This window comes from Eublepharis macularius, chromosome 1 (assembly GCF_028583425.1).
Source record: "Eublepharis macularius isolate TG4126 chromosome 1, MPM_Emac_v1.0, whole genome shotgun sequence".
Lineage (NCBI taxonomy): Eukaryota > Metazoa > Chordata > Lepidosauria > Squamata > Eublepharidae > Eublepharis > Eublepharis macularius.
Window position 1 is genome coordinate 171,854,927 of NC_072790.1, and position 21,188 is coordinate 171,876,114.

The window sequence follows — 21,188 nt, forward strand, 5'->3', positions numbered from 1 at the left end:
CAGCAAAGGCAGGCCTAGCTACTAGACATGGGCACAAACCAAAAAAAATTAACGATCCAGCGGATCGTGGTTCGGTGCAGACCACGATCCCAAATTCCTGAACAGCAATGAACATCTCCCATTCCCGAACCGAACCGTGGATCGTGGAGGCGAAAGCGGAGGGGCACCCCGCTGTTCCCTTCCCAGTCATACAGGAACAGTGGGTGATGCCGGTGGCTGCCGGGCCTAGCGGGCATGAGGAGGAGGCGAGGGGTCTCGCCGCTCGCTGGTGGCACCCCCCATGTGCACCCCAGGCCAAAGTGGAGCACCTTGGTATTCCCACTGAGGGCAGGAACGTGGTTGAGGCTGGTGGCAGCCAAGCCTGGTGGGTTTCCATTGGGGTTTCCAGGGCGACAGAAGGAGGGCAAACAGAGCTCAGGCATTCCCCTGGCTCCATTGCCAGGGGAATAGATTGCTGGTGCCTGAGTGTCTGGATTCCCAAACCGAGCCCGAATGCCATGATCCAGGCCTCTCACGACCGCTGGATCGTTGGCCGTGGACGATCACGATCCGCTGGGTCACGATCGTGCAATTGCCATTTTCGTGGGGTTTTGATGTTCATAATGCGGTTCGTGCCCATCTCTACTAGCTACCTCCCAGGCCTCAAAGAGCTTAAGCCAGTGGCCTAGACTTTCCAAACTCCTAGGCCTCAGCCCCTCCTGGGCCTCTCAACAGGCCAGTGAAAGAGAAATGCCCAGGGGCCTGGATGGCAGAATGTCAGGAAAGGCAGACCTAGCTACCTCCTAGGCCTCTAAAAGTGCAGACTTGAGGCCTAGACTTTCCAAACTCCCAGGCCTCAGTCCCTTCTAGGCCTCTCAACAGGCCAGTGAAAGAGAAAAAGCCCAAGGGCCTGGACCCGTCAGGCAAAAATGCCTGGAAAATTTTCTGCTGGTGGTATGTCAGCAAAGGCATGCCTAACCTCCTTCCAGGCCTCGGAGGGTGCAAGCCTGTGGCCTAGACTTGCCCAACTCCCAGGCCTCTCAAGAGACTAGTGAAAGGGAGAAGGTCTGGGGTTTGCATCCACCAGGCAAGGAAGCCTGAAATGAGTTGCTGTAATGTTGTGGTTAAGTGACTGGGCCATGAATCATTACCCTTCTGGTTCGAGTCCCATAATTATTCAACTCAGTGGCTGACCTTGGGTAAACCAGTCTCAATTACCTAGCAGTTCTGGGGAAATAATGATAATTCTGACCTTATCATAGCCCCTGACTTGGTTAGTCCAGGCAAGCCAGATCTCATCAGATCTCAGTACCTCAGCAGGGTTGGCCTTGGTTAGCAATTGGATGAGAGATCTCCAAAAAAGACCAGTGTTGCAGAGGCAACTATGACTGGATGACATTTTCCACCACTAAGGGGAAAGAAATTACATGCAAATTACATTTGCATAGTCACAGCCGTAGTTACTATTTAACAAACAAACTGACATGGCCCAGGATGGAAACAAGGAATTCAGAGAGGTCCTGAAGGCACACCAATAAATAGTCTAGCGGCTAGACTCTCAGATGGGCAAGAGAGGCATTCCAGTATGGGGGTCTGACTCCAGATAGGTAAGGGGGTGCCCCCCCAGATTAAAGAGAAGGCAAGGGCCATTAGAGCACATATCTCAGTTAAGCCTTCAACCTGAGGACCATGAGCTATCAGTTTTCTCCCTCAGCCAAGAAGAAAGGGGAGCTGTTAAAAGAAAGGAAAATTCCCTAGCAGGTCATCCTCAAGAGCCGTATCCTAGAAGGCACCCTAAGGTGATGAGGATCCTGGAGTCTTCTCCCTTAAGGACTTAGGGGTTGGAGAGAATCCTCCCTAGCATCAGGAATAACCCCATCGGGGATTTCTTCCAGTAGCCTTTCATACTTGTAGAAGTCTAAGAGGGAAACTTTGGCAAAACTAACTACTCTTACTTCCCCCCCCCCAAGTCTTATAAATTAATTCCAGGGGCTATTAAGAGGATCAAGCTGCCATTGGTGGATGATCTGGTAACCAGCCTGCAGTCTAATTCTGTGCTGCCCATTGAGAAGGACTACCTAGCATTCCAGCCTCAGGTGGTTTGAACTGGCTATGCACAGAAAATTGGTAGTTTTCCGCTACATCCTTCACAGCATTGGAAAAAGCTCCTCTCCTTTCTAGAGTCACATTCTCTTGGGTCTCAGACTTGGCTGCAGTGAGCATCAAACTCCTTTAAAGAGCCAAGGGGCAGAACTAAGAAAATAGCCCTGGCAATATTCTATGCTTTGATTAAACAAGAACCATGATTTTCAGGCAACCAGGCACATCACTTAGCTTAGGAATTCGAATGTAGACCATTTGCCCAAAAGCCAAAGTAACCGTGGTTCCTTTCAAAGATATCAACCTGTCTGGAGAAACCCTGGATAAAGGAAAACAAACCAAACATTGAGAGGAGAGTACTACCTTCTCCCTCAACAAATCGAGTCAGAATACTAAAGGGCCTAAGAAGGGAACTCAATGTGTCTACACTAAGGCAGCAGGTGCAATGGTGTTTGGGGTATCCTTAACATGCTGGGCAAATCCTTGGCAGCCAATAATAAGAGGCAGGTGTTGGATACTGTGATCAGTGGAATTCAGTTCTGTGCCAACTGGTCCCTTTTCCTCTAGATCCAAAGGAATTTGGTCAAATAAAATAGATGCCTAGGAACAAGAAGGTCAGAATGGAAAGGCTAAAATTTGTCATGACTGCCATTCAGAAGGGAGATTGTATGGCTTCCATCAATCTCTCAGAGGCACTTCCAACATTGGACCCTTTCCTTTGAGCTGAAAACGCCACCTAGGGTGTTAATCAGAATCCTAGTAGCACTGATAGCATGGCTAGGCTACAGAGAGTGGCTCCTTTCCCATATCCAAATGACATCTTGACCGATGCATTTCAGAGATGCCTGTTGCCATACCATGGGGCATTAGATCACAAGAGATCCAAGATTTGCCAGAGATCCTCAAACAGGAATTGCCAGAGATCCTCAAACAGGAAAACAACCAGTGACTGTACCTCATTCAGTCCCACGATGGTGTCCCACTCAGGGATCCAGAGAGGACAGTGAGGACCATGGACACATCTTTGGGGATGGGGATCCCACACCCAAGGAAGAATGGCATAGGGCATCTGGCTGAAGGATCAACAAATGATCAACAGGGTAAACCTTTTGGAACTCAGAGCCATCAGACACAGTATGGCGGAATCTCAGAGTCTCCCACAGGTCACTATATGTTTAAACAAAGGACAATTCTGAGGCAGACTGGCTAAGCCAGAGAGTGATGAACCAAGAAGAATGGATGCTATCCAGAGAGATTCCCCAGCTGGTCTACCAGTTTTTGACAAGGTGCAAGAAGAAACCCTCAAACCATAGGGATAGATGATGTGAACAGCAAGCTGCCTTCACACGTCCTGTATGTCTTTCACAGTACAGCTATTTCACAGAGCTGTTCAGAAGATCACACAGTAAAGTGCAGAAGTGATGCTAATAGCAATCTTCAGGTCCAGAAAGACATGGTCTCAAAACTTGAAGAATCTTTCAAGCATGGATCCGTGGCATCTCCACTGGAGGAGGGCCCATTGATTCAGGGATCAATATGACACCCCTGACCAGCTCTGAAAAGCCTCACAGTGTAGAGGTCGAACACAAACAACTAATAGGGTTGGACTGAGCAGAAGGTGTGATTGGTACTATGGTAACTTCAGGAAGAGTTCCACAGAGTATATAAAAAATTCCTGCCAAGCTCCCAGAAGAGTGCATGGATAGAGTCATGTAACCTTTTGGAGCTAATTAGGGAGTTACTATCTTACTTTCAAGAGGGGTTGAAGAAAAGTCTTAATACCAACACCTTTGGACAACAGGTAGTGACCATCCCAACAATTAGGGGTTCTAGGAAGGGACGTTCCCTTATATATCACCTTCATGGCAATGGATTCTAAAAGGGGACCTCATTGTTGAATCTTCCAAGGATTCGTTGGTTTTTCCCCACGTGAAATCTTAATCTGGTATTGAGAGCATTATACAAAAGATGCCTTGAGCCTATGACCTCATGTCCCCTAAAGGAACTGACCTTTAAAGTTATGAACAAAACAACTTTCTTCCAAAGGTGAACTCCATGTTTTCATAGGGCAGGAGAGATAGTACTTCCCTCCTTCTATCCTAATCCAAAGCACGGGAAAAGGAAAAAAACCCTCACTACCTTGATATAGATGTGAGATTCCACTTGGGCAGGACTAAACAGTTTTTCACAAGTCTGGGACGCTAGTTGTGTATTTGCAGGAAGTTCTCCTTGGGACACAGTGTCCTTTTCTTGGCTAAGTAGGTAAAGCAGAGGGTACATAATTCTGGCATGTCAAGCCAGAGGTCTGGGGATGCCCATAGACGTCAGGGCGCACTCACTAAGAGAAACAGCGACACAGGCAGCCTATAAATCCTTTAGTCATTAGAAATTATTGATAAGGTGGTCACATGGAAATCAGTATATTCTCTCATCAAGAAATATAGGACAGATAAGTTGTCCTCCCCAGAGACAACCTTCAGCAGGAGGGCACTACAACACACCCTGTAGGCCTGGAAGCCGGACTACCCACCCTGGGGCACACTGCTCTTGTATGTCCCAAAAGTAAGGACTGCCCCACTCCTAGGACCACAGGAGAATGGAAGATGTGTATTCACTTACCGTGAAGCTTCCTTTCTCAGTGGTCCAGGAGTGGGGCAGTCCTGCCCACCCAAGTTTCTTGCGGCGCGGCTTCTAGGACTGGATGAATACTTAGGACTAGGGGTGTGCAAAGGCACCCTGTTTCGTTATTCTTGTTTCGGGAAACCCGAAACAAGAATCTCTTTCAGATAAAGCCGAAAGCCGAAACGGCTAGCCGTTTCGGCTTTCGGCTTTCGGCTTTGTTTCGGCTTTCGGCTTTCAGCTTTTTCAATGGGAAAATGCCTCTGTATTCCCAGACACCTGGAGGAGGCATTTTCCCACCGAATCAAGCCACAATTGGTGGGGCACTTCCTCTAACCCCTCTCTAACAACCCTCCAAGTTTCAGACCGATTGGACTTTGGGGGGGCATGTTATGGCCCCCCAAACCAGGTCCCCCTATGCTATCATTAAGAAGCACTGAGCAGCAGCATATTGTTAGACTGTTGCTGCTCATCTTCTTCTTCATTATTTCCTATGGGGAAAAAATGAAGAGGCAGGCTTCCTTTGCCAGGGGTGGCATTTTGCATGCAAAATGCCCCCCAACCCTCTGGGGCCCTTCTCCCACCCTTCCTCCCACCCCCACCAAGGCTCAGCATGCTCCCACTTGGGGGGGGGCATTTCATGGCCTCCCCAAGTAGGTGCTCTTTTCTCTAACAATGACAGCTGGGGGAGGCTTGTCTTGCCAGGGGTGGCATTTTGCATGCAAAATGCCCCCCAACCCTCTGGGGCCCTTCTCCCACCCTTCCTCCCACCCCCCACCAAGGCTCAGCCTGCTCCCCCTTGGGGGGGCATTTCATGGCCTCCCCAAGTAGGTGCTCTCAGCCCCCAAAGTCCACTCCCTACTGCCCCATACAAACCCAATTCCCCCACATCTGCCAAACACAGACCCAAATCCCCACATTAGCCCCTCACAGACCCAAATCCACCCCCAGCTGCCCCACACTCACCATAACCCCAGGAACAGGCTGGCCAGCCCTCCCCCTTTGGGAACTCCTAAACTCTCTTTCCCAGGGCAATTCCGCACAGCCCAGGGGTGCCACAATGGTGGGCACACTCCTGAGTGCCAACTTATCCCTGGGAAAGAGCACCTGACACACAACCACCCCCTGACACCCCCCCATCTACAGAGAAGGCTGCCTAGCCTGCCCCATTGTTCCCAATGCTGGGAACCAACCTCACATCAAAGAAGGGAACACAGACACACAATGATTCAAGTTTGAAAAAACTTTATTTTATCACTTTCAAAGTACAATATAGGTCAACAAATCACATCAAATCACAATAACTATCGCCCACACAAAAGGACAACACAATTAACTACACATCAGAGAATCTTTAAAAAAAATTGAAAAGGACAAACTCTAAATTTTTGAACATATTCAGGTTACATAGTAGGAGGGCACAACAGGGCATGGAAAAAGAAGCCCACACTAGCCAAGATTATCATAACTACCAGCTTCACACAACCCTCCCTCCACAACCAAACTTAATGGGGGGAAACCACTGCAACAAAATGTCCCCCAACCCTCTGGGACCCTTCTCCCACTTCTACTCCCACCCCCCACCAAGGCTCTGCCTTCTCCCACTTGGGGGGGGCATTTCATGGCCTCCCCAAGTAGGTGCTCTTTTCTCTACTACTTACAGCTGGGGGAGGCTTGTCTTGCCAGGGGTGGCATTTTGCATGCAAAATGCCACCCCTACCCTCTGGGGCCCTTCTCCCACCTCTACTCCCACCCCCCACCTCATGCATTCCTTAACAATCAAGAAATCTGGAGTCCACTATCACGTGCATGTCAGTCCCTCAAAGACTGAAGCACTATGGAATTAATGAACCATTCACACTTTGAATTCTACTGATCCTCAGACACAATTAGGGATCCATTTCCCCTGGTGGGGGATCCCCCACTCCCACCTTTCGCCCCCTGTCACTGCTTACCTGGCTGGAAGGGGGAAAGTCAGGGAATGAGCCTTCGGGGTATGCTCCTGGGGCTGCTGCAGTAATGCCACTGATGTCATCTGGCTGCCCTGAGAGTATTCCTGTGCTTTGCAGTGGGCTGCTTTGGGCCCTAAACAGGCTGAAGCAGGATCATTTGTGGCCCAAATCAGCCTGCTATGAAGTATGTGTGCTCCCCAGCCTTGTGTGATGATGACATCACTTCCAAGAAGAGACATCATCATGCCAGTGCAGTGCCATGAAATGATCATGCATGTGTGAACAGACCCTAAGTATCCTCTAGGCTTCAGTGATGGTGTAGTAATGTTAACAATGTTTTCACACACATTATAGAGAGAGAGAGACAGAGAAGGAGGGAGGCACTGAACCTAGATTATTTCATCTATTTTGCTGTACCCTTCCAAAGCCAGGGTAGCATTGGAACAATGCCCCTCCCCACCCCCACCCCCGGCCTGAGCCTTAGAACCAGTTTGCAGTGACTGGCCCATGCATCATACTCATTTTTGAGCCACAGCCAAGTTGTGTGCCTTTTGGAGAAGAATGGTTAAGTTGGTGGTGTGGGGGTATAACCAATTTTAAGATATCCAGTGTAGTGCAATGGCTAGAGTGTTGGACTAGAATCTGGGAGACTCTGATCCTGTGCCTTGGAGGCTTGATGGATGTTCTTGGCTCAGCCAATGTAACTCATAGAGTTGTTTTTTTCAGAGGCAGTCTTATTGATCCTGGGGCCCTGGACAAATGTGCAGGACAGGGCCCCAGAATCAGTGCTACCCCACCACTGGCTCCTTGCCAAGGCCAAGCAATGGGTGGCCCTTGCCCTATGTGGAGTGGACAGGAGCTCCTGCTGCCGCCATTTTCCATTTTGTTACCTAGGCCCCAGATAGAGTAGGCTGGAGTGTGTTGTCTCCCCTCCCCTCCACCCCCTTCAACTACTAAGAAGGCCATCGGCGGCTGAAGTCACTCCCAATGTGGGGCATGGAGCAGCTGTCTATTGTTATCCTGTTTGTTATGATGATGTTAAAACAAAGCAAGGGAGAACAATAGTGTGTAAACCACTATAGGTTTCCAGGGGGGAGAAAACCAGGGCATAAGATAAACTAATAAATGGGTGGGTGGGGGGGTTATATATGCACTAAGATATATATTTTATGTGTATGTGTGTATGTTTTATGCATTCAAATCACTTACGGTGAACTTAAGAATTAATGAGCTCCAAAATATCCCAACAACCTTGTTCATGTATTGCAAACTGAAGTCAATCCACCACCTTTAGGGTCTTCTTCTTTTCCCTACTGCCTTCAATTTTTCCTAGCATTATTGTCTTTTCTAGTGAGTCTTGTCTTCTCATGATGTGTCCAAAGCACAATCATTTTATCTTCAAGGGAGAATTCAGGCTTGATTTGGTCTAGAAGACACTTACATGTCTTTTTGGGAGTCCATGTTACATGTAAAATAAAACTTTCCTACACCACAGTTTGAATGCATTTTCTTCCTGTCAGCTTTGTCCAACTTTTACTTTAATGAAACTGCTCATTTGGCCAAAAGGCCTTGAGCAATGCCACATTAATTACTACAAAATAAAAATATATTTTAAAAACCATTTAAAAATGTCTTTAGTGCCACACTTAAAATTCTTTGATTTTAAAAACATAAGCAAAATGTTTGGGTACAACTAGACAAGTGAACGAGTAAAATACAGCCCAATGCCACTGCTGTTTAAAACCCATTTTTGATGATGGTCTGGATTGTCTTACATTGGCGTCATTAAACTTGGAATCAGGAACCTGAAAATGTTCCATGGGGGCTACACCTACTGTGCCAAGGCTAGGAGTGTGGAAATGGGATCTCTGTAGGGTTGCAAACTCTGGCCTTGGAAGTTCCTGGCAATTTGGGGGTGGGACTTGTTGAAAGGGAAATCTGAGTAGGGATTTCCCCTAGAATCCATGGGCAACTTTTGCCCTCTAAAGAGTTTGCCCTTGGAAGCTGCCATTTTCTCCAGGGAACCACTCTCTGTAACCTGAACTCCAGGCCCTATCTGGAGTTTGGCAGTCCTAGGCCAATTTCTGATAAAGATGGCAAAGGAGGGCCAGCAACTGACAGAGGCATGGAAGCCCTCACCAACACATTAGCCAGGGCCTAATTGGGAACAAAGGGCTACCAGAGAATAAAGTCCCCAAGTAGGTGCTCTCATCCCCCAAAGTCCACTCCTTACAGCCCCATACAAACCCAATTCCACCCCCCAGCTGCCAAACAAAGACCCATATCCCTCCAGTAGCCCCTCACAGACCCAAATCCACCCCCAGCTGCCCCACACCCATAACCCCAGGAACAGGCTGGCCAGCCCTCCCCCTTTGGGAAGTTCCTAACTCTCGTTCCCAGGGCAAATCCGCATAGCCCAGGGGTGCCACAATGGGAACACTCCTGTCCTGAGTGCCAACTCATCCCTGGGAAAGAGCACCTGACCTGGCACACAGACAACCACCCCCTGACCCCCCCCCACCACCTACAGAGAAGGCTGGCCAGCCTGCCCCATTGTTCCCAATGATGGGAACCAACCTCACATCAAAGAAGGGAACACACACACAATGATTCAAGTTTAAAAAAAACTTTATTTTATCACTTTCAAAGTACAATATAGGTCAACAAATCACAACATATCACAATAACTGTCGCCCACACAAAAGGACAACACGATTAACTACACATCAGAGAATCTTTAAAAAAAATTTTTTTTGAAAAGGACAAACTCTAAATTTTAGAACATATTCAGGTTACATAGTAGGAGGGCACAACTGGGCATGGAAAAAGAAGCCCACACTAGACAAGATTATCATAACTACCAGCTTCATACAACTCTCCCTCCATAACCCAACTTGATGGGGGGAAACCACTACAACAGGGTCCAGCAGAACCTATGTCATTTCCTGCGGCTATGCTTTCAGTTCAGGCACAAAAAGCTGGACTGGGCACTGCCAAGGCACTGGACACTGGTATTTCTGGAGCAGTGTTGCAGAGGTTTCCCCCCACCCCCACACCAGCCTCAGCATTTACCTGGAAACATCTGCAAGAGATCATCATTGGCTGGTGCCCATCCACAACTCTTCCCGCATCCCCCGCCCCAGCAAACCAAACATTAACATTAACAATTTTTTTTTGTTTTTTTTTTTAAAACATGAACAGTCCATCAACTTTGAAAAAACATAATAACAATTTTTTTGGTTTTTTTTTTTAAACATGAACATTTCATCAACTTTGAAAAAACATAACCACAACATTTTTTTTTGGGTTTTTTTTTTTTTACAAATATTTCAACAGTGAAAAACAGTGAAAAACATCGGATTTTTTCCCATTTCCTAATCCCCACCTAAGCAATCCCTATCTAACCTATTTCTCCCTCCAGTGGCAATCCATGTTTCTGGGGCATTATTTTTCTGAATAAATTTGGTCCCACAGGGTCTGTCTCAGTGCTGGGAGAGGTTTTTAATTCCCTTGGGGGGGGGTTCAAATTGCTGGAGGGATTCCCTTTGCCACTGGTTCCTAACCACCCTCCCTCTACTGGCTGGTTTTAACTGCTTCTACAGGGTTTTATGCAGGGGAGAGCGCAATTCCAAAGGATTGGACTCGCAGAGGATGCAGGCCACAAGTTGGGCTCACCTCAGTCACTCTGGAAGTCCAGTCCTGAGAAATCGAAGAGGCGAGAGTTGACCTTCAGGAAGGTCAACTGCTCGACTCTCCATGGGAGAAGGCGAGTGCGATGTGGGCCGACAATGTCGCCCGCATGTGAAAAGACGCGCTCGCTCTCCACGCTCGTCGGAGGGCATGAGAGCAGCCGCTGCGCCTCGAGGGAGAGGTCCGGCCATACCGACTCCTTCCTGGCCCAGTAGCTGAGCAGATCGGTGGAGAGCAACTCGCAGGGCTCCGCGAGGTAGTCCCTGACCATTGCCTCCGCCGGATCCTCTCTCATGGTCCTCACGACCCCAGAGGGGACGAGGGCCCACTGGAGCAGCTCCATCTCCATCGGTACTCCAGTGGTGGCCGTGGGGGGGGGGGCCTGCGCAGAGGGGACGTCAGAGGGACCCGCACAGCAGGGCCCCTCTTGTGTCCCCCCTCTCGACAGGTGTCCCCTCTTGGCCTGCCTGCGCCTCACCCAAGAGCAGAGCCCGTCTCTGGCTTGGGTGAGGTTCCCGTCCCGCTCGGCGAAAGTGCCCTTTATGCGCAGGTCACACATGGTCGCGTACATGTATGACTCTTCCTTAGTGAGAGGAGTTAGCCTGGCAGCTATGCCCTGTTGCAGCCTTCTTACTAATGCACTCACAGCTGGAACAAGGTCAGCACGGGGCGCTACCCGGTCTGCAAGGCTGGCCAGATTTCTCTGGAGCGTGTGCACCAGGGGAATGACCAGACCGAGGGTCGCTGCGTCTGACGAGACCGCCACAATGAAGTCCTTGAAGGGCTTCAGGACCTCCACTGTCTGGGTGACGGTGAGCCAATCCTCCTGGCTGAACTCACCCACCTGACTCGCAGTGCGGATCTCGGAGAGCCACGCGTGGAGTGCGGCCTGCTGCTCCACCAAGCGCTCAAGCATGGCGCAGGTGGAGTTCCAGCGAATGCTAACGTCAGTGATCAGAGCATGCTCTGGCACACCTGTCCTGACCTGTGTCTGGCGCAGTTCGTGTGTGGCCTTCAAGCTGCGCGAGAAGTGACCCGTGAGCCTCCGACATTTCTGGATCAGTAACTGGAGTTCACGGGTCCGGGTATCAAGGGGTTCCTTCGAGGAGGCCAACCCCAGCGCGTCTCTCACCACTAGGTGAAGCTTGTGAGCCACACAGTAGACGCACTCTCGGCTCACTAGACACGCTGCCGCCCTCATGTTCTTGCCACCGTCTGTCACCATGCATCCCACGGTGGCGGGTCCCTGGCCTATCCATTCTTCCAACTGTCTCCTTAAGGTGGCAGCGATGTTCTCCGCCATGTGGGACACGTCGAGCACCTCGACGTGAAGAAAGGCCTTGCAGTAGCCGGCCCGGCGGTCTCCCATCCTTCCCTGGCTAGCTGTGCTAGGCACCTCCCCCCGGCCCCCACCCAGAACCGCCTCAGGTTCCCACCAGTGAGCAGTAAGCGAGAGGTACGCTTGCTGCACACTTGGGCAGGTCCAGATGTTGGATGTGAAGTGCACAGTTCTCCCGGCAACCCGGGACAGCTGTGCCTTCACATGATCCCTGGCAGCCCTGTAAAACGAGGGCACCACTGATCTGCTCAACGTCGTGCGAGCAGGGACGGCGTACCAGGGAAAGAAATCATGGAGCAGCCCTGAGAAGCTGAAGTCTTCTACTATGGAAAACGGTCTCCCATCCACCGCTACCATGTTGATGATGTGGCACGTGATGCACCGGCTCGTCCTCCGGATCCCCTCTCTGGGCACACTAGGGCCCTGCATACCAAGCATCTCCGGGAGAGAGGCTTGGCGTCCCTTCCCTGCAGGTACCCTTGGGGGGAGAGCACCAGAGGAGCCTGCCTCCTTCTGGCTAGCTGGCGGCCGTGCGGCGCCACTTGAACCCTCCTCCCGAAGAAGCACCGCCTGGTGGTGCCTCTTCATATGGTACCTCATCCCAGACATGGAGAGATGCCGCACATCTCTGCCACAGCTGACGTGCTGCCTACAATGCAGGCACTGGGCTGCTCGGGGATCCTCCATTCTCTGGAAGTGCTTCCAGATTTCGGAGGAAAAGGGCATCCCACGCTTCCCAGGAGAAGAGCTTTCGGGACCACCCTGAGGCACCTCCTGTGAGGTACTCTGGCCGGACACACCGTGTCCCACTCTCAGCTGGGCAGGTGGGGATGGACAAGGCTGAAGGGGCAGAGATGTGGGCTCTTCCACCACAGTCTCTGCCTCTTCCTCCTGCATCCTCCCCTCCTGCACAGCCGTGAGAGGCCTGCTGCTGGCCTCAGAGGAAACTGGGGTGGACCGCCCCAGGGGGGGTCTCACGGGCAGTTCCTCCAACATCCTCCGGGTTCCTGGGGTGATCGTGAAAGATGGAAAAGTCACATGCCCCACTTCCATCCCAGGAGACACCACATGCTGTCCCTCCTCCAGCAGCTGGCTCGCAACCACTGGAGGAGGAGGAGCCTCAGCAGCAGGCCCCTGCCCAGTGCCAGCCCCTGCATGAGACACCTGGGTTGGGAGTGGCCCTCCAGCAGCTGCCTCAGGAAAGAGAGTCTTGCGAACCCTCTTCCTGTCACCAGAAGCCAGGCTGGTGAACGGCAGCAGCGCAGGGGAGTGCCTCCTCCGCTCAGATGGGGGGGCTGCCGCAGCAGTCCCCCTCCCCCTCTCCTCCTCCCGTCTAGATTTCTCCTTAGCCTTTCCCCCAGGGCTCCTCTCTTCTTTCCTCTCTGCCATGCTTTCCCCTCCCGAAATCTACCCTAACTAATCAGAAAACCTTGGGAAAACAAAGGTCAACTTTGTTTTCGAGACCTAACTTACCTGCTCTAAATCTTTGCTTCTAGTGGCTCTGTGACTTGGAGATGAACTATCAAGTGCCCTTTTAAGCGACCCTATTTATGTCGGGGAACCTGAACCTGCCAAACAGCTGAATTCCTCCGGAATTGAGCTGGCCCTAAACCCCAGTAGGTGACAGACAGCCTTAGACACTCACACACTAGTATGCTCGGGCCGGCCTGGCACCACCACGGGTGCCAGAGATGGGCAGTGGAACCCTAGTTATGGGGGCACTAATGGGAAGCCTATTGACAGGTATTCCAAATTTATATATATATATAGAATTCAAACCTAACGCTCACTCACTACTGCTTTTCCTGCTGAGTCCCTATTTAGTTTTTTTTTTAAAAAAACTAGGCTTATTTTCCCTAACGATTAAGTTGAGGGCAATTATCCACTGAATACCTACTAACTGGCCTTCCTACCTAAGACACTATTTAGCGGGAACAATGTTTCTGTGGGGTGGGTCGGTGTGGGGTGTGGATGTGGTGGTCTGAAGATGAGCCTCCCCCTCCCAAGCTAGCAAGAACCCACCCCTAAGCCCACCCTAATATAAACCTGGACTCACACACCATCACCAGTCCTGCAGTCCAGCGATGTTCAGGTGGTCTTGCAGCTGGTCCTCCTCTCCTCCGCGATGCTGTCAAGAAAGTTGGAATGTTAACAGAGTCAATAACACACGCCGCACACGCAACCCCCAAAAGTCAAGGCCCCGATCTACAAGTCAAGTCAAGGCACCCCCCCCAAAAGGCTAGGGCCAACCAGTGGTAAAACACAACACATCCACCCTGCAGAGCGGGCCTGTGTGCAGGCCCAAAGCTGGCACACTCCTTTTACATTCCTCTGAAACAGTAGATCAAGCCCACCCCACACTCAAGCATAACAAAGGAAACATCAAAGAAAGCAAGCACAGCAATCAATACTGAACCCCCCAACCCCCAAACAATGTCCTCTTGCCCAACTATAAAATGTCCCCCCAGCCCAAGCCATAAAGACCAAACTAAAGCATATGCTAGCAGATTGCCACAGCAGCAGCAATAAGTTCAAAAAACAATTTTTTTAACAACCCTACCAGTCCTCCTCTCCAGATGCCCAGCAGCACAGTTGATCCTCCACACGCAGAGGTCTCCAGGCAGATGTCCTCCAAGTGCAGTCCAGTCCACGAGGTCCACGAACGGTCAGCAACCTGTTTGTGGAGCATAACTGTGAGAGCCAGGCCAGCTAGCAGAGAGAGGCCCTAAAGCCAGAGCAGCAGGCCTGTGTGTAGGCCAGAGGCTGGCACACTTGTTTGAGAGCCTGGTGGGAAGCCTTGGAAGCAGGGGACCAAACACAGAAAAAAAACCCCACACCAACCCAATTTGTGGAGCATAACTGTGAGAGCCAGGCCAGCTAGCAGAGAGAGGCCCCAAAGCCAGAGCATCAGGCCTGTGTGTAGGCCACAGGCTGGCACACTTGTTTGAGAGCCTGGTGGGAAGCCTTGGAAGCAGGGGACCAAACACAGAAAAAAAACCCACACCAACCCAATTTGTGGAGCATAACTGTGAGAGCCAGGCCAGCTAGCAGAGAGAGGCCCCAAAGCCAGAGCATCAGGCCTGTGTGTAGGCCACAGGCTGGCACACTTGTTTGAGAGCCTGGTGGGAAGCCTTGGAAGCAGGGGACGAAACACAGAAAAAAAACCCCACACCAACCCAATTTGTGGAGCTTAACTGTGAGAGCCAGGCCAGCTAGCAGAGAGAGGCCCCAAAGCCAGAGCATCAGGCCTGTGTGTAGGCTAGAGGCTGGCACACTTGTTTGAGAGCCTGGTGGGAAGCCTTGGAAGCAGGGGACCAAACACAGAAAAAAACCCCCACACCAACCCAATTTGTGGAGCATAACTGTGAGAGCCAGGCCAGCTAGCAGAGAGAGGCCCCAAAGCCAGTGTTTAGGCCAGAGGCTGGCACACTTTTTTGAGAGCCTGGTGGGAAGCCTTGGAAGCTGGGGACCAAACACAGAAAAAAAACCCCACACCAACCCAATTTGTGGAGCATAACTGTGAGAGCCAGGCCAGCTAGCAGAGAGAGGCCCCAAAGCCAGAGCAGCAGGCCTGTGTGTAGGCCAGAGGCTGGCACACTTGTTTGAGAGCCTGGTGGGAAGCCTTGGAAGAAGGGGACCAGACACAGCTAAGCAACCACACACCAACCCAATTTGTGAAGTATAACTGTGAGAGCCAGCCAGAAGACAGGCACCAAAGACACCCAGCAGAGCTTCTGGCCTGTGTAGGCCCAAAGCTGGCACACTCCTTTTAAATCCCTTTGAAACAGTAGATCAAGCCCACCCCACACTCAAGCATGAGAAATTAAACATTAAAGAAGGCAAGCACAACAACCAATGCTGAACCCTACCCCCACCCCCAAACATTGTCTGCCCAACCTGTCCCCCAGGCCATGCCAAGGCTTAACTGAAACCCCTTTTTGCAGAGGCAGGCCACAGCAGCACAGTGCAGCATCAAAAAACTTACAAAAATTTAAAAAAGGCCTACCAGGTGTCCTCTTAGGATGTCCAGCACAGTTGATCCTCCAGGCAGATGTCCTCCAGGTGCAGTCTCTCTTCTCCTCTCTCGGTCAGCAGCAGCAACAGAAGTGTTCCAGACCAGTCTTGCTCCAAATTTAAATCCCCTGCTGCAGCCTCAGCCAAAGATTTAAATCTATTGGCGGGCAGAAGGATGCAGCAGTGGGATTGGTGACTCCTAAAGTCCCCCCTCCCCTGCCTTTCCCCACCCACACTCCAAGAGTCACCCTCCTCCTGCTCCCGCTCCCCTACCTGTTAATTTTGGCGGGAATCTCTGCTTCCACTGCTTTGCAAATGCAAAGTGCAATGCTAGCAAATGCAATGCACCTTGCATTTGCAAGGCAAAGCACAGGATTCCCTTCCCTCCTTTGCAAGAGGGGTGGGGGGTGACAGAAGGAGTGAGTGATTCACTCCTTCTCCCCCCTCCCCTCTTCTTAGAGCCTGCAGGAAGCCTTAGCTTCCAGCAGGATTTTGCTAGACGCTTGCTAAGGCAAACGTCTAGCAAAAAGAAAATGGCGATTCTCGAATGCCGAAAGAAAGCCGAAACAAGCCGAAACGTTTTGGCTTGTTTTGTTTCGGCTAACCTGAAACGTTTCGGCTAACCCCGAAATGTTTCGGATAACCCGAAAGAAGCCGAAAGAAGTTTCTTTCGGCTTTCTTTTGGCATTCGGAATGCCGAAACGCACATCCCTACTTAGGACGATAGTCTTCTTCCCAGTGGATTCAAGGGAGGGACCTTTCTATTTATTTTTTAAAAATTGAGGGGAGTTATTATTTTCCCTCTTGTTATCGTGATGGGGAGTCAGGGCTTGGGAACAGACTGGTGATTCCAAGGACAAGCCCCTCCCCTCTGGGATCAAAATCAGCTGACTGACCCTGCCTTCAGAGAGGAGGAGCTATATCCCAAAAGTAAGGACTGCCTCACTCCTAGACCACTGAGAAAGGAAGCGTCGCGGTAAGTGAATATAAATATTGTATTCTTAGCCAATGCCTAGGGAATTAATTCTTGCTCTTTGTTTGCGTAGAGAAGAATGGGAGCTCTCTGGTTGGCACCCAGAGCTGCCTATCAAGGTTTTGAGGGCTAAGATTGGCTGCAGAATGTCCACCCCTCCATTGCCTAGGGAATTCATTCTTGCTCCTAGCTCCGTAGAGCAGAATGGGAGCTTTCTGGTTTGCAGCCAGAGCTGTCTATCAAGATTTTGAGGGCTAAGATTGGCTGCAGAACATCCCTCCCTCCCTTGCAGAATGGGAGCTTTCTGATTGGCAGGCAGAGCTGCCTATCAAGATTTTGAGGACTAAGATTGGCTGCAGAACGTCCACTCCTCCATTGCCTAGGGAATTCATTCTTACTCCTTGCTCTATAGAGCAGAATGGGTGCTCTCTGCTCGGCAGGCAAAGCTGCCTATTAGGGCTGCAAAAAATCTGTGGATATCCCCTCCATTGCATAGAGAATTGATAGATCAGCACCAGGATGTCTGGACTCATAGATCACAGAACAACAGACCGGCCCAAATGGACCAAAATTCATGAAAAAGGTGAGTCCCACAAACTGTGTGTTCACAAACCACAAACCGGGCCGGACCATATCTAATTTAAGTCCATTTTCTGCACCGTTCCCACCTCTATTCCCAAGTCATTTCAGAAGATGGGGAACAGGACAGAGATTCTGATAGTATTCCAACAAAGTAGTTATAATGCAGTTGGAGTGTGCTTTGATCATTGGGAACTCACTCAGCTTTTGACCTTTCTATTGAAACTATTTAAGAAGGACTTCCAGCACATTTGATATATTTCTCATTTAATGCACCTACTATTTTTGAAAACTAAAAGCTTTATATGAATTCAAAATATTAAAGAAGGCAATGCTGCTGATGGACTATTGTGTATGACACTATTAGAGTTACTCTTGGCTCTTATTTTGTATTAGTCATAGAATAAAGTTCTCTAAAAGGAAATTATTCATAAAGGAAAATATGTATGTGTCATACAGAAATGTAGAATTATCCATTATCATCACAGATGCAAACAGGATGAATTAATACAATAATCGTGTATAATGCTATGAAACTAGGGCAATTAAAAGTTTGTAGCAAACAATAAGAATTGAAGCCAGAAAACTGATTCTCTGTTATTGCTATGGAGGATAATGGCAAGAATCTAAGCATTTATCTTACAAGCATTCAGCTATTTCAAATTAATAATATACAAATACAATACGAAAGGACAGCAGTTTGCATAGGCATGCATATTACTCAACATTCATTTTAGTGAACTGTTGGTTTATGATGATGATGATAATACTTTATTTGATTAGGTATTTTGAACAAATGTCAAAGTAGAACAAGTTCCTGGTATGCTATGGCCACTATGTTAGAGCTATTGCTGGTGTAGTGAAGTCATGTCCCTGAGGTCAACCAATAACACAACAATAACACAGCAGTAGCTTAACAAACCAAACCTAATTTAACAGCTAACATAGACATCTCTACAACATCCCTGGATACTCCCCTATCATGACACTATGGCTTCCTGGTACTCCTCCCTAGGCAAGGGAGGTGCCAGTCAATGCACTGTGAAGGCTGAATGAGTACACCCAACTGGTATACATTCTTCCACACACAACAGACAACCAGGTAGCTAGAAAAAGACCACAGCACCTGTTCCTCCCTTAGACACCATGCTGCTGTAGAATAGAGGCCTGCATAAAAAGAAGCTTTCATCAGAAGATTTTGAGGGAACAATGCCTCATCTTCATGACTTCTATGCAGTCCCACAAGGGGGAAGGGGCTGGACATGTTCAGGCAAGCCACAGAAAAGATTCCCAGAGTTTTCTAGAAAACTAGGAGCACTCTTCCTCCCTTTGGTGCTTTCTTGCCAAAAACATCACATGACCAGGAGGAAGTGTTAGAAGTCAGATCCTCCTCAAACTAAGAGGGCAATTTATGGATGGAATATCATAAACACCCCTTCCTCATATATCATAAGTCCAAGGCACTGCCTGGCCCAGAGCAGATGCTAGCCAGTGGGAGCCGAAAAATTACAGGAGTGTGAGAGCTAAACTACAAGAGATAAATTACACGAGGACACTCATGTGAAGGGAGTCGCAATGTTAGCCGGGAAGCTGAATTTTAAAAGAGATCAGAAGGCTCTGTCAATTTCCCTTCTCTACAGAGCCAGCAAAGATGGCTCCTCAGAGGGTTTGTTTATTTCCTCTTCGCCTCCTAGAAGGGGAGGTGAAACTTGACAGAGCCTTCTGGAGGCAAAGATGAAATTAGCAAACCCTCTGAGGAGCAATCTTTGCTGGCTCTGTAGAGAGTGGAAATTGACAAAGCCTTCCAATTTCTTTTAAAACTCAGCTTCCAGGCTAACATTGCAACTCCCTTCATGTGCATGTCCTCGTGAAATTCATATCTTGTAGCTTAGGGCCGTTTCCACATGCTGTGCTGGTGGTTTTTTTCACAAATTCCAGATGCCTCCGATTTCAAAGCGGAAGCAGGCAGTTTGTTCAGTGTCTTTTAACAGGCACAGGAAAGAGTGGGAAATAATAATAATAATGGTGATCCTTTTTTTTTCCAGGTGGTGCAGCACTGGATCTAAAAGCTTGTCCTCCCAAACCCTTTCGGTGGATTCTTGATATGACATGGCTGAACCTAGTAGAACTGAGCAAACTGCCACAGTTTTCTGAAATAATGAACCAGGTGTTGATATTGCAGTAATTATTTATATTCCATATATTTTCATCATTGGACCTTGTTAGTTTACATCAGGGGTCCCCCTTTTAAGTCTTCAGGTACTTTTGGAGTTCTGACACAGGGTGGTTGGAGCAACCATAAAATGACTGCTTCAGGAGGCAGACTGACTACAACATGTCAGGGATTAACATTATGCATCATTATAGTAGGTACTTTTCTACATTTCAGGCAAGAGCTCTGCTTAACAGGATGCTTTCAAAATGATCCTATTGTTTAAAAATATTTTCTTGCATACACACACAGCTTACCTTCAGGCACAGAGTGAATATGCTTGTGCTGTGGGGAGAGCTGCTGCCAAAGCAGTTTTTTAAAAAAAATCTGCAAAGTCAATCAGATCTCCACCAGCCAATCAGAAGTCCTGCTGGGCAAAAGTCCCACCAGACACAGGCCACTTTCAAAAGGCACCAGAGCACCCATGGGCTACACATTGGGTGCTAGATAAGCTAGATGGAGTTATTATTTCTATATTCATTATATATTTCTATGTCTTAATGTTACATTATCTTCCTGCCACAAAGACATATGGGAATTCAAACCACCATAAATGCTAGAACATTTTCCTATTATATGGAACATACTCTGCTGAATATACTACAGTAACAAAGAAAACATCACTGAAGTGTGGTACCTGGAAATTATAATGGACATTGTTCAAAATGGGAAATGTGACCACCTATTAATCTGGTCAATATTTAGATCTGCCGCAATGAGAAGGGATGGAAGAGCTGGTTTGATAAGGAAGCTCCAGAGGAAGAAGTTATTCCAGATGGATATAACGATTCATTAGATACTTGTCGTAAACTTTTGCTTATCAGGTGAGAAATGTTGTTCCCTGTTTCTGTTTTGCACAGTCATTCATCCCCTTCTAAGACTATTGTGTCTAAGTATGTTGCATGTATGTTGCATATGTTTCCCATATCAACCTGTATCTAATGCTGAACCTGGTCCCCAGGTGGATTCAAATAGGGGGCATTCTTTGGGACTCTCCAGGTTTGCTGAAAAATTAGAGAAGTACAACGTGGTTTAAATCCTTCCCAGGAGAAGTATGTTGACAGGACTGTGCTGACAATGTGCAGGAGCATTTCCATGGGCTAAAAGGGGTTGGAGGAAGGAGTGGAAGCCAGACTCACTACCACCCAAATGGGTTTGAAGAGCAACCTCTACCATTGTATGAGCCAGATTGGTGGCTGGTGCTACAGGTAGGCAGATGGGGAGGTGCAGGAACTGCCACTCCCCCACTAGTGCTGAGGATGAGTGGGGAAGGATAAGCAGGAGTTACCTCTTCCTCATAAGCCAGGTGGGCAGAGGTGGTGGCATTACAAGTGGAGCAAGGGAGGTGAGCGGGGAGTGAGAGCCACTGCCACAGCAGTGGCTACATCAGCCCATAGCACCATAGCCAATCAGAGGTCACTTAGTTAATTGGCATTGCTAGCATGAGAAATCAGAGGAGTACTGATTAGGAACTTAGAATGCAAGACATCCAAGGCCTTGAGAACAGCAGAGGCTTGCAGGTGTTGTAATTAGCAAGCCATCACATTTTTTCCCAAACAAGGCTGGTAAGACTTGGCGCCTGAACCAAAGTTATATGATCTTAAGGATTTTAAGGCTCAATGGAACTTTATCCTTACACTAGGAGTATAAATGAAGTAAATAAATAATTAACAAAGGCTGATTCCGCACACGTTGGATAATGCACTTTCAGTGCACTTTATCAATCGTTTG

The 21,188-nt window shown here is 48.9% G+C and overlaps 1 protein-coding gene across 1 annotated transcript in view; it reads left to right on the forward strand.

Moving 5' to 3' along the window:
* Positions 1–21,188, forward strand: part of DNAH8 (dynein axonemal heavy chain 8) — a 406,563-nt gene that overhangs the window by 326,650 nt on the left and 58,725 nt on the right. The window contains exons 76-77 of the mRNA XM_054978191.1: positions 19,291–19,412; positions 20,163–20,281. Of these exons, the coding sequence (XP_054834166.1) occupies positions 19,291–19,412; positions 20,163–20,281 (241 nt within the window). The remainder of the gene's footprint in view (positions 1–19,290; positions 19,413–20,162; positions 20,282–21,188) is intronic.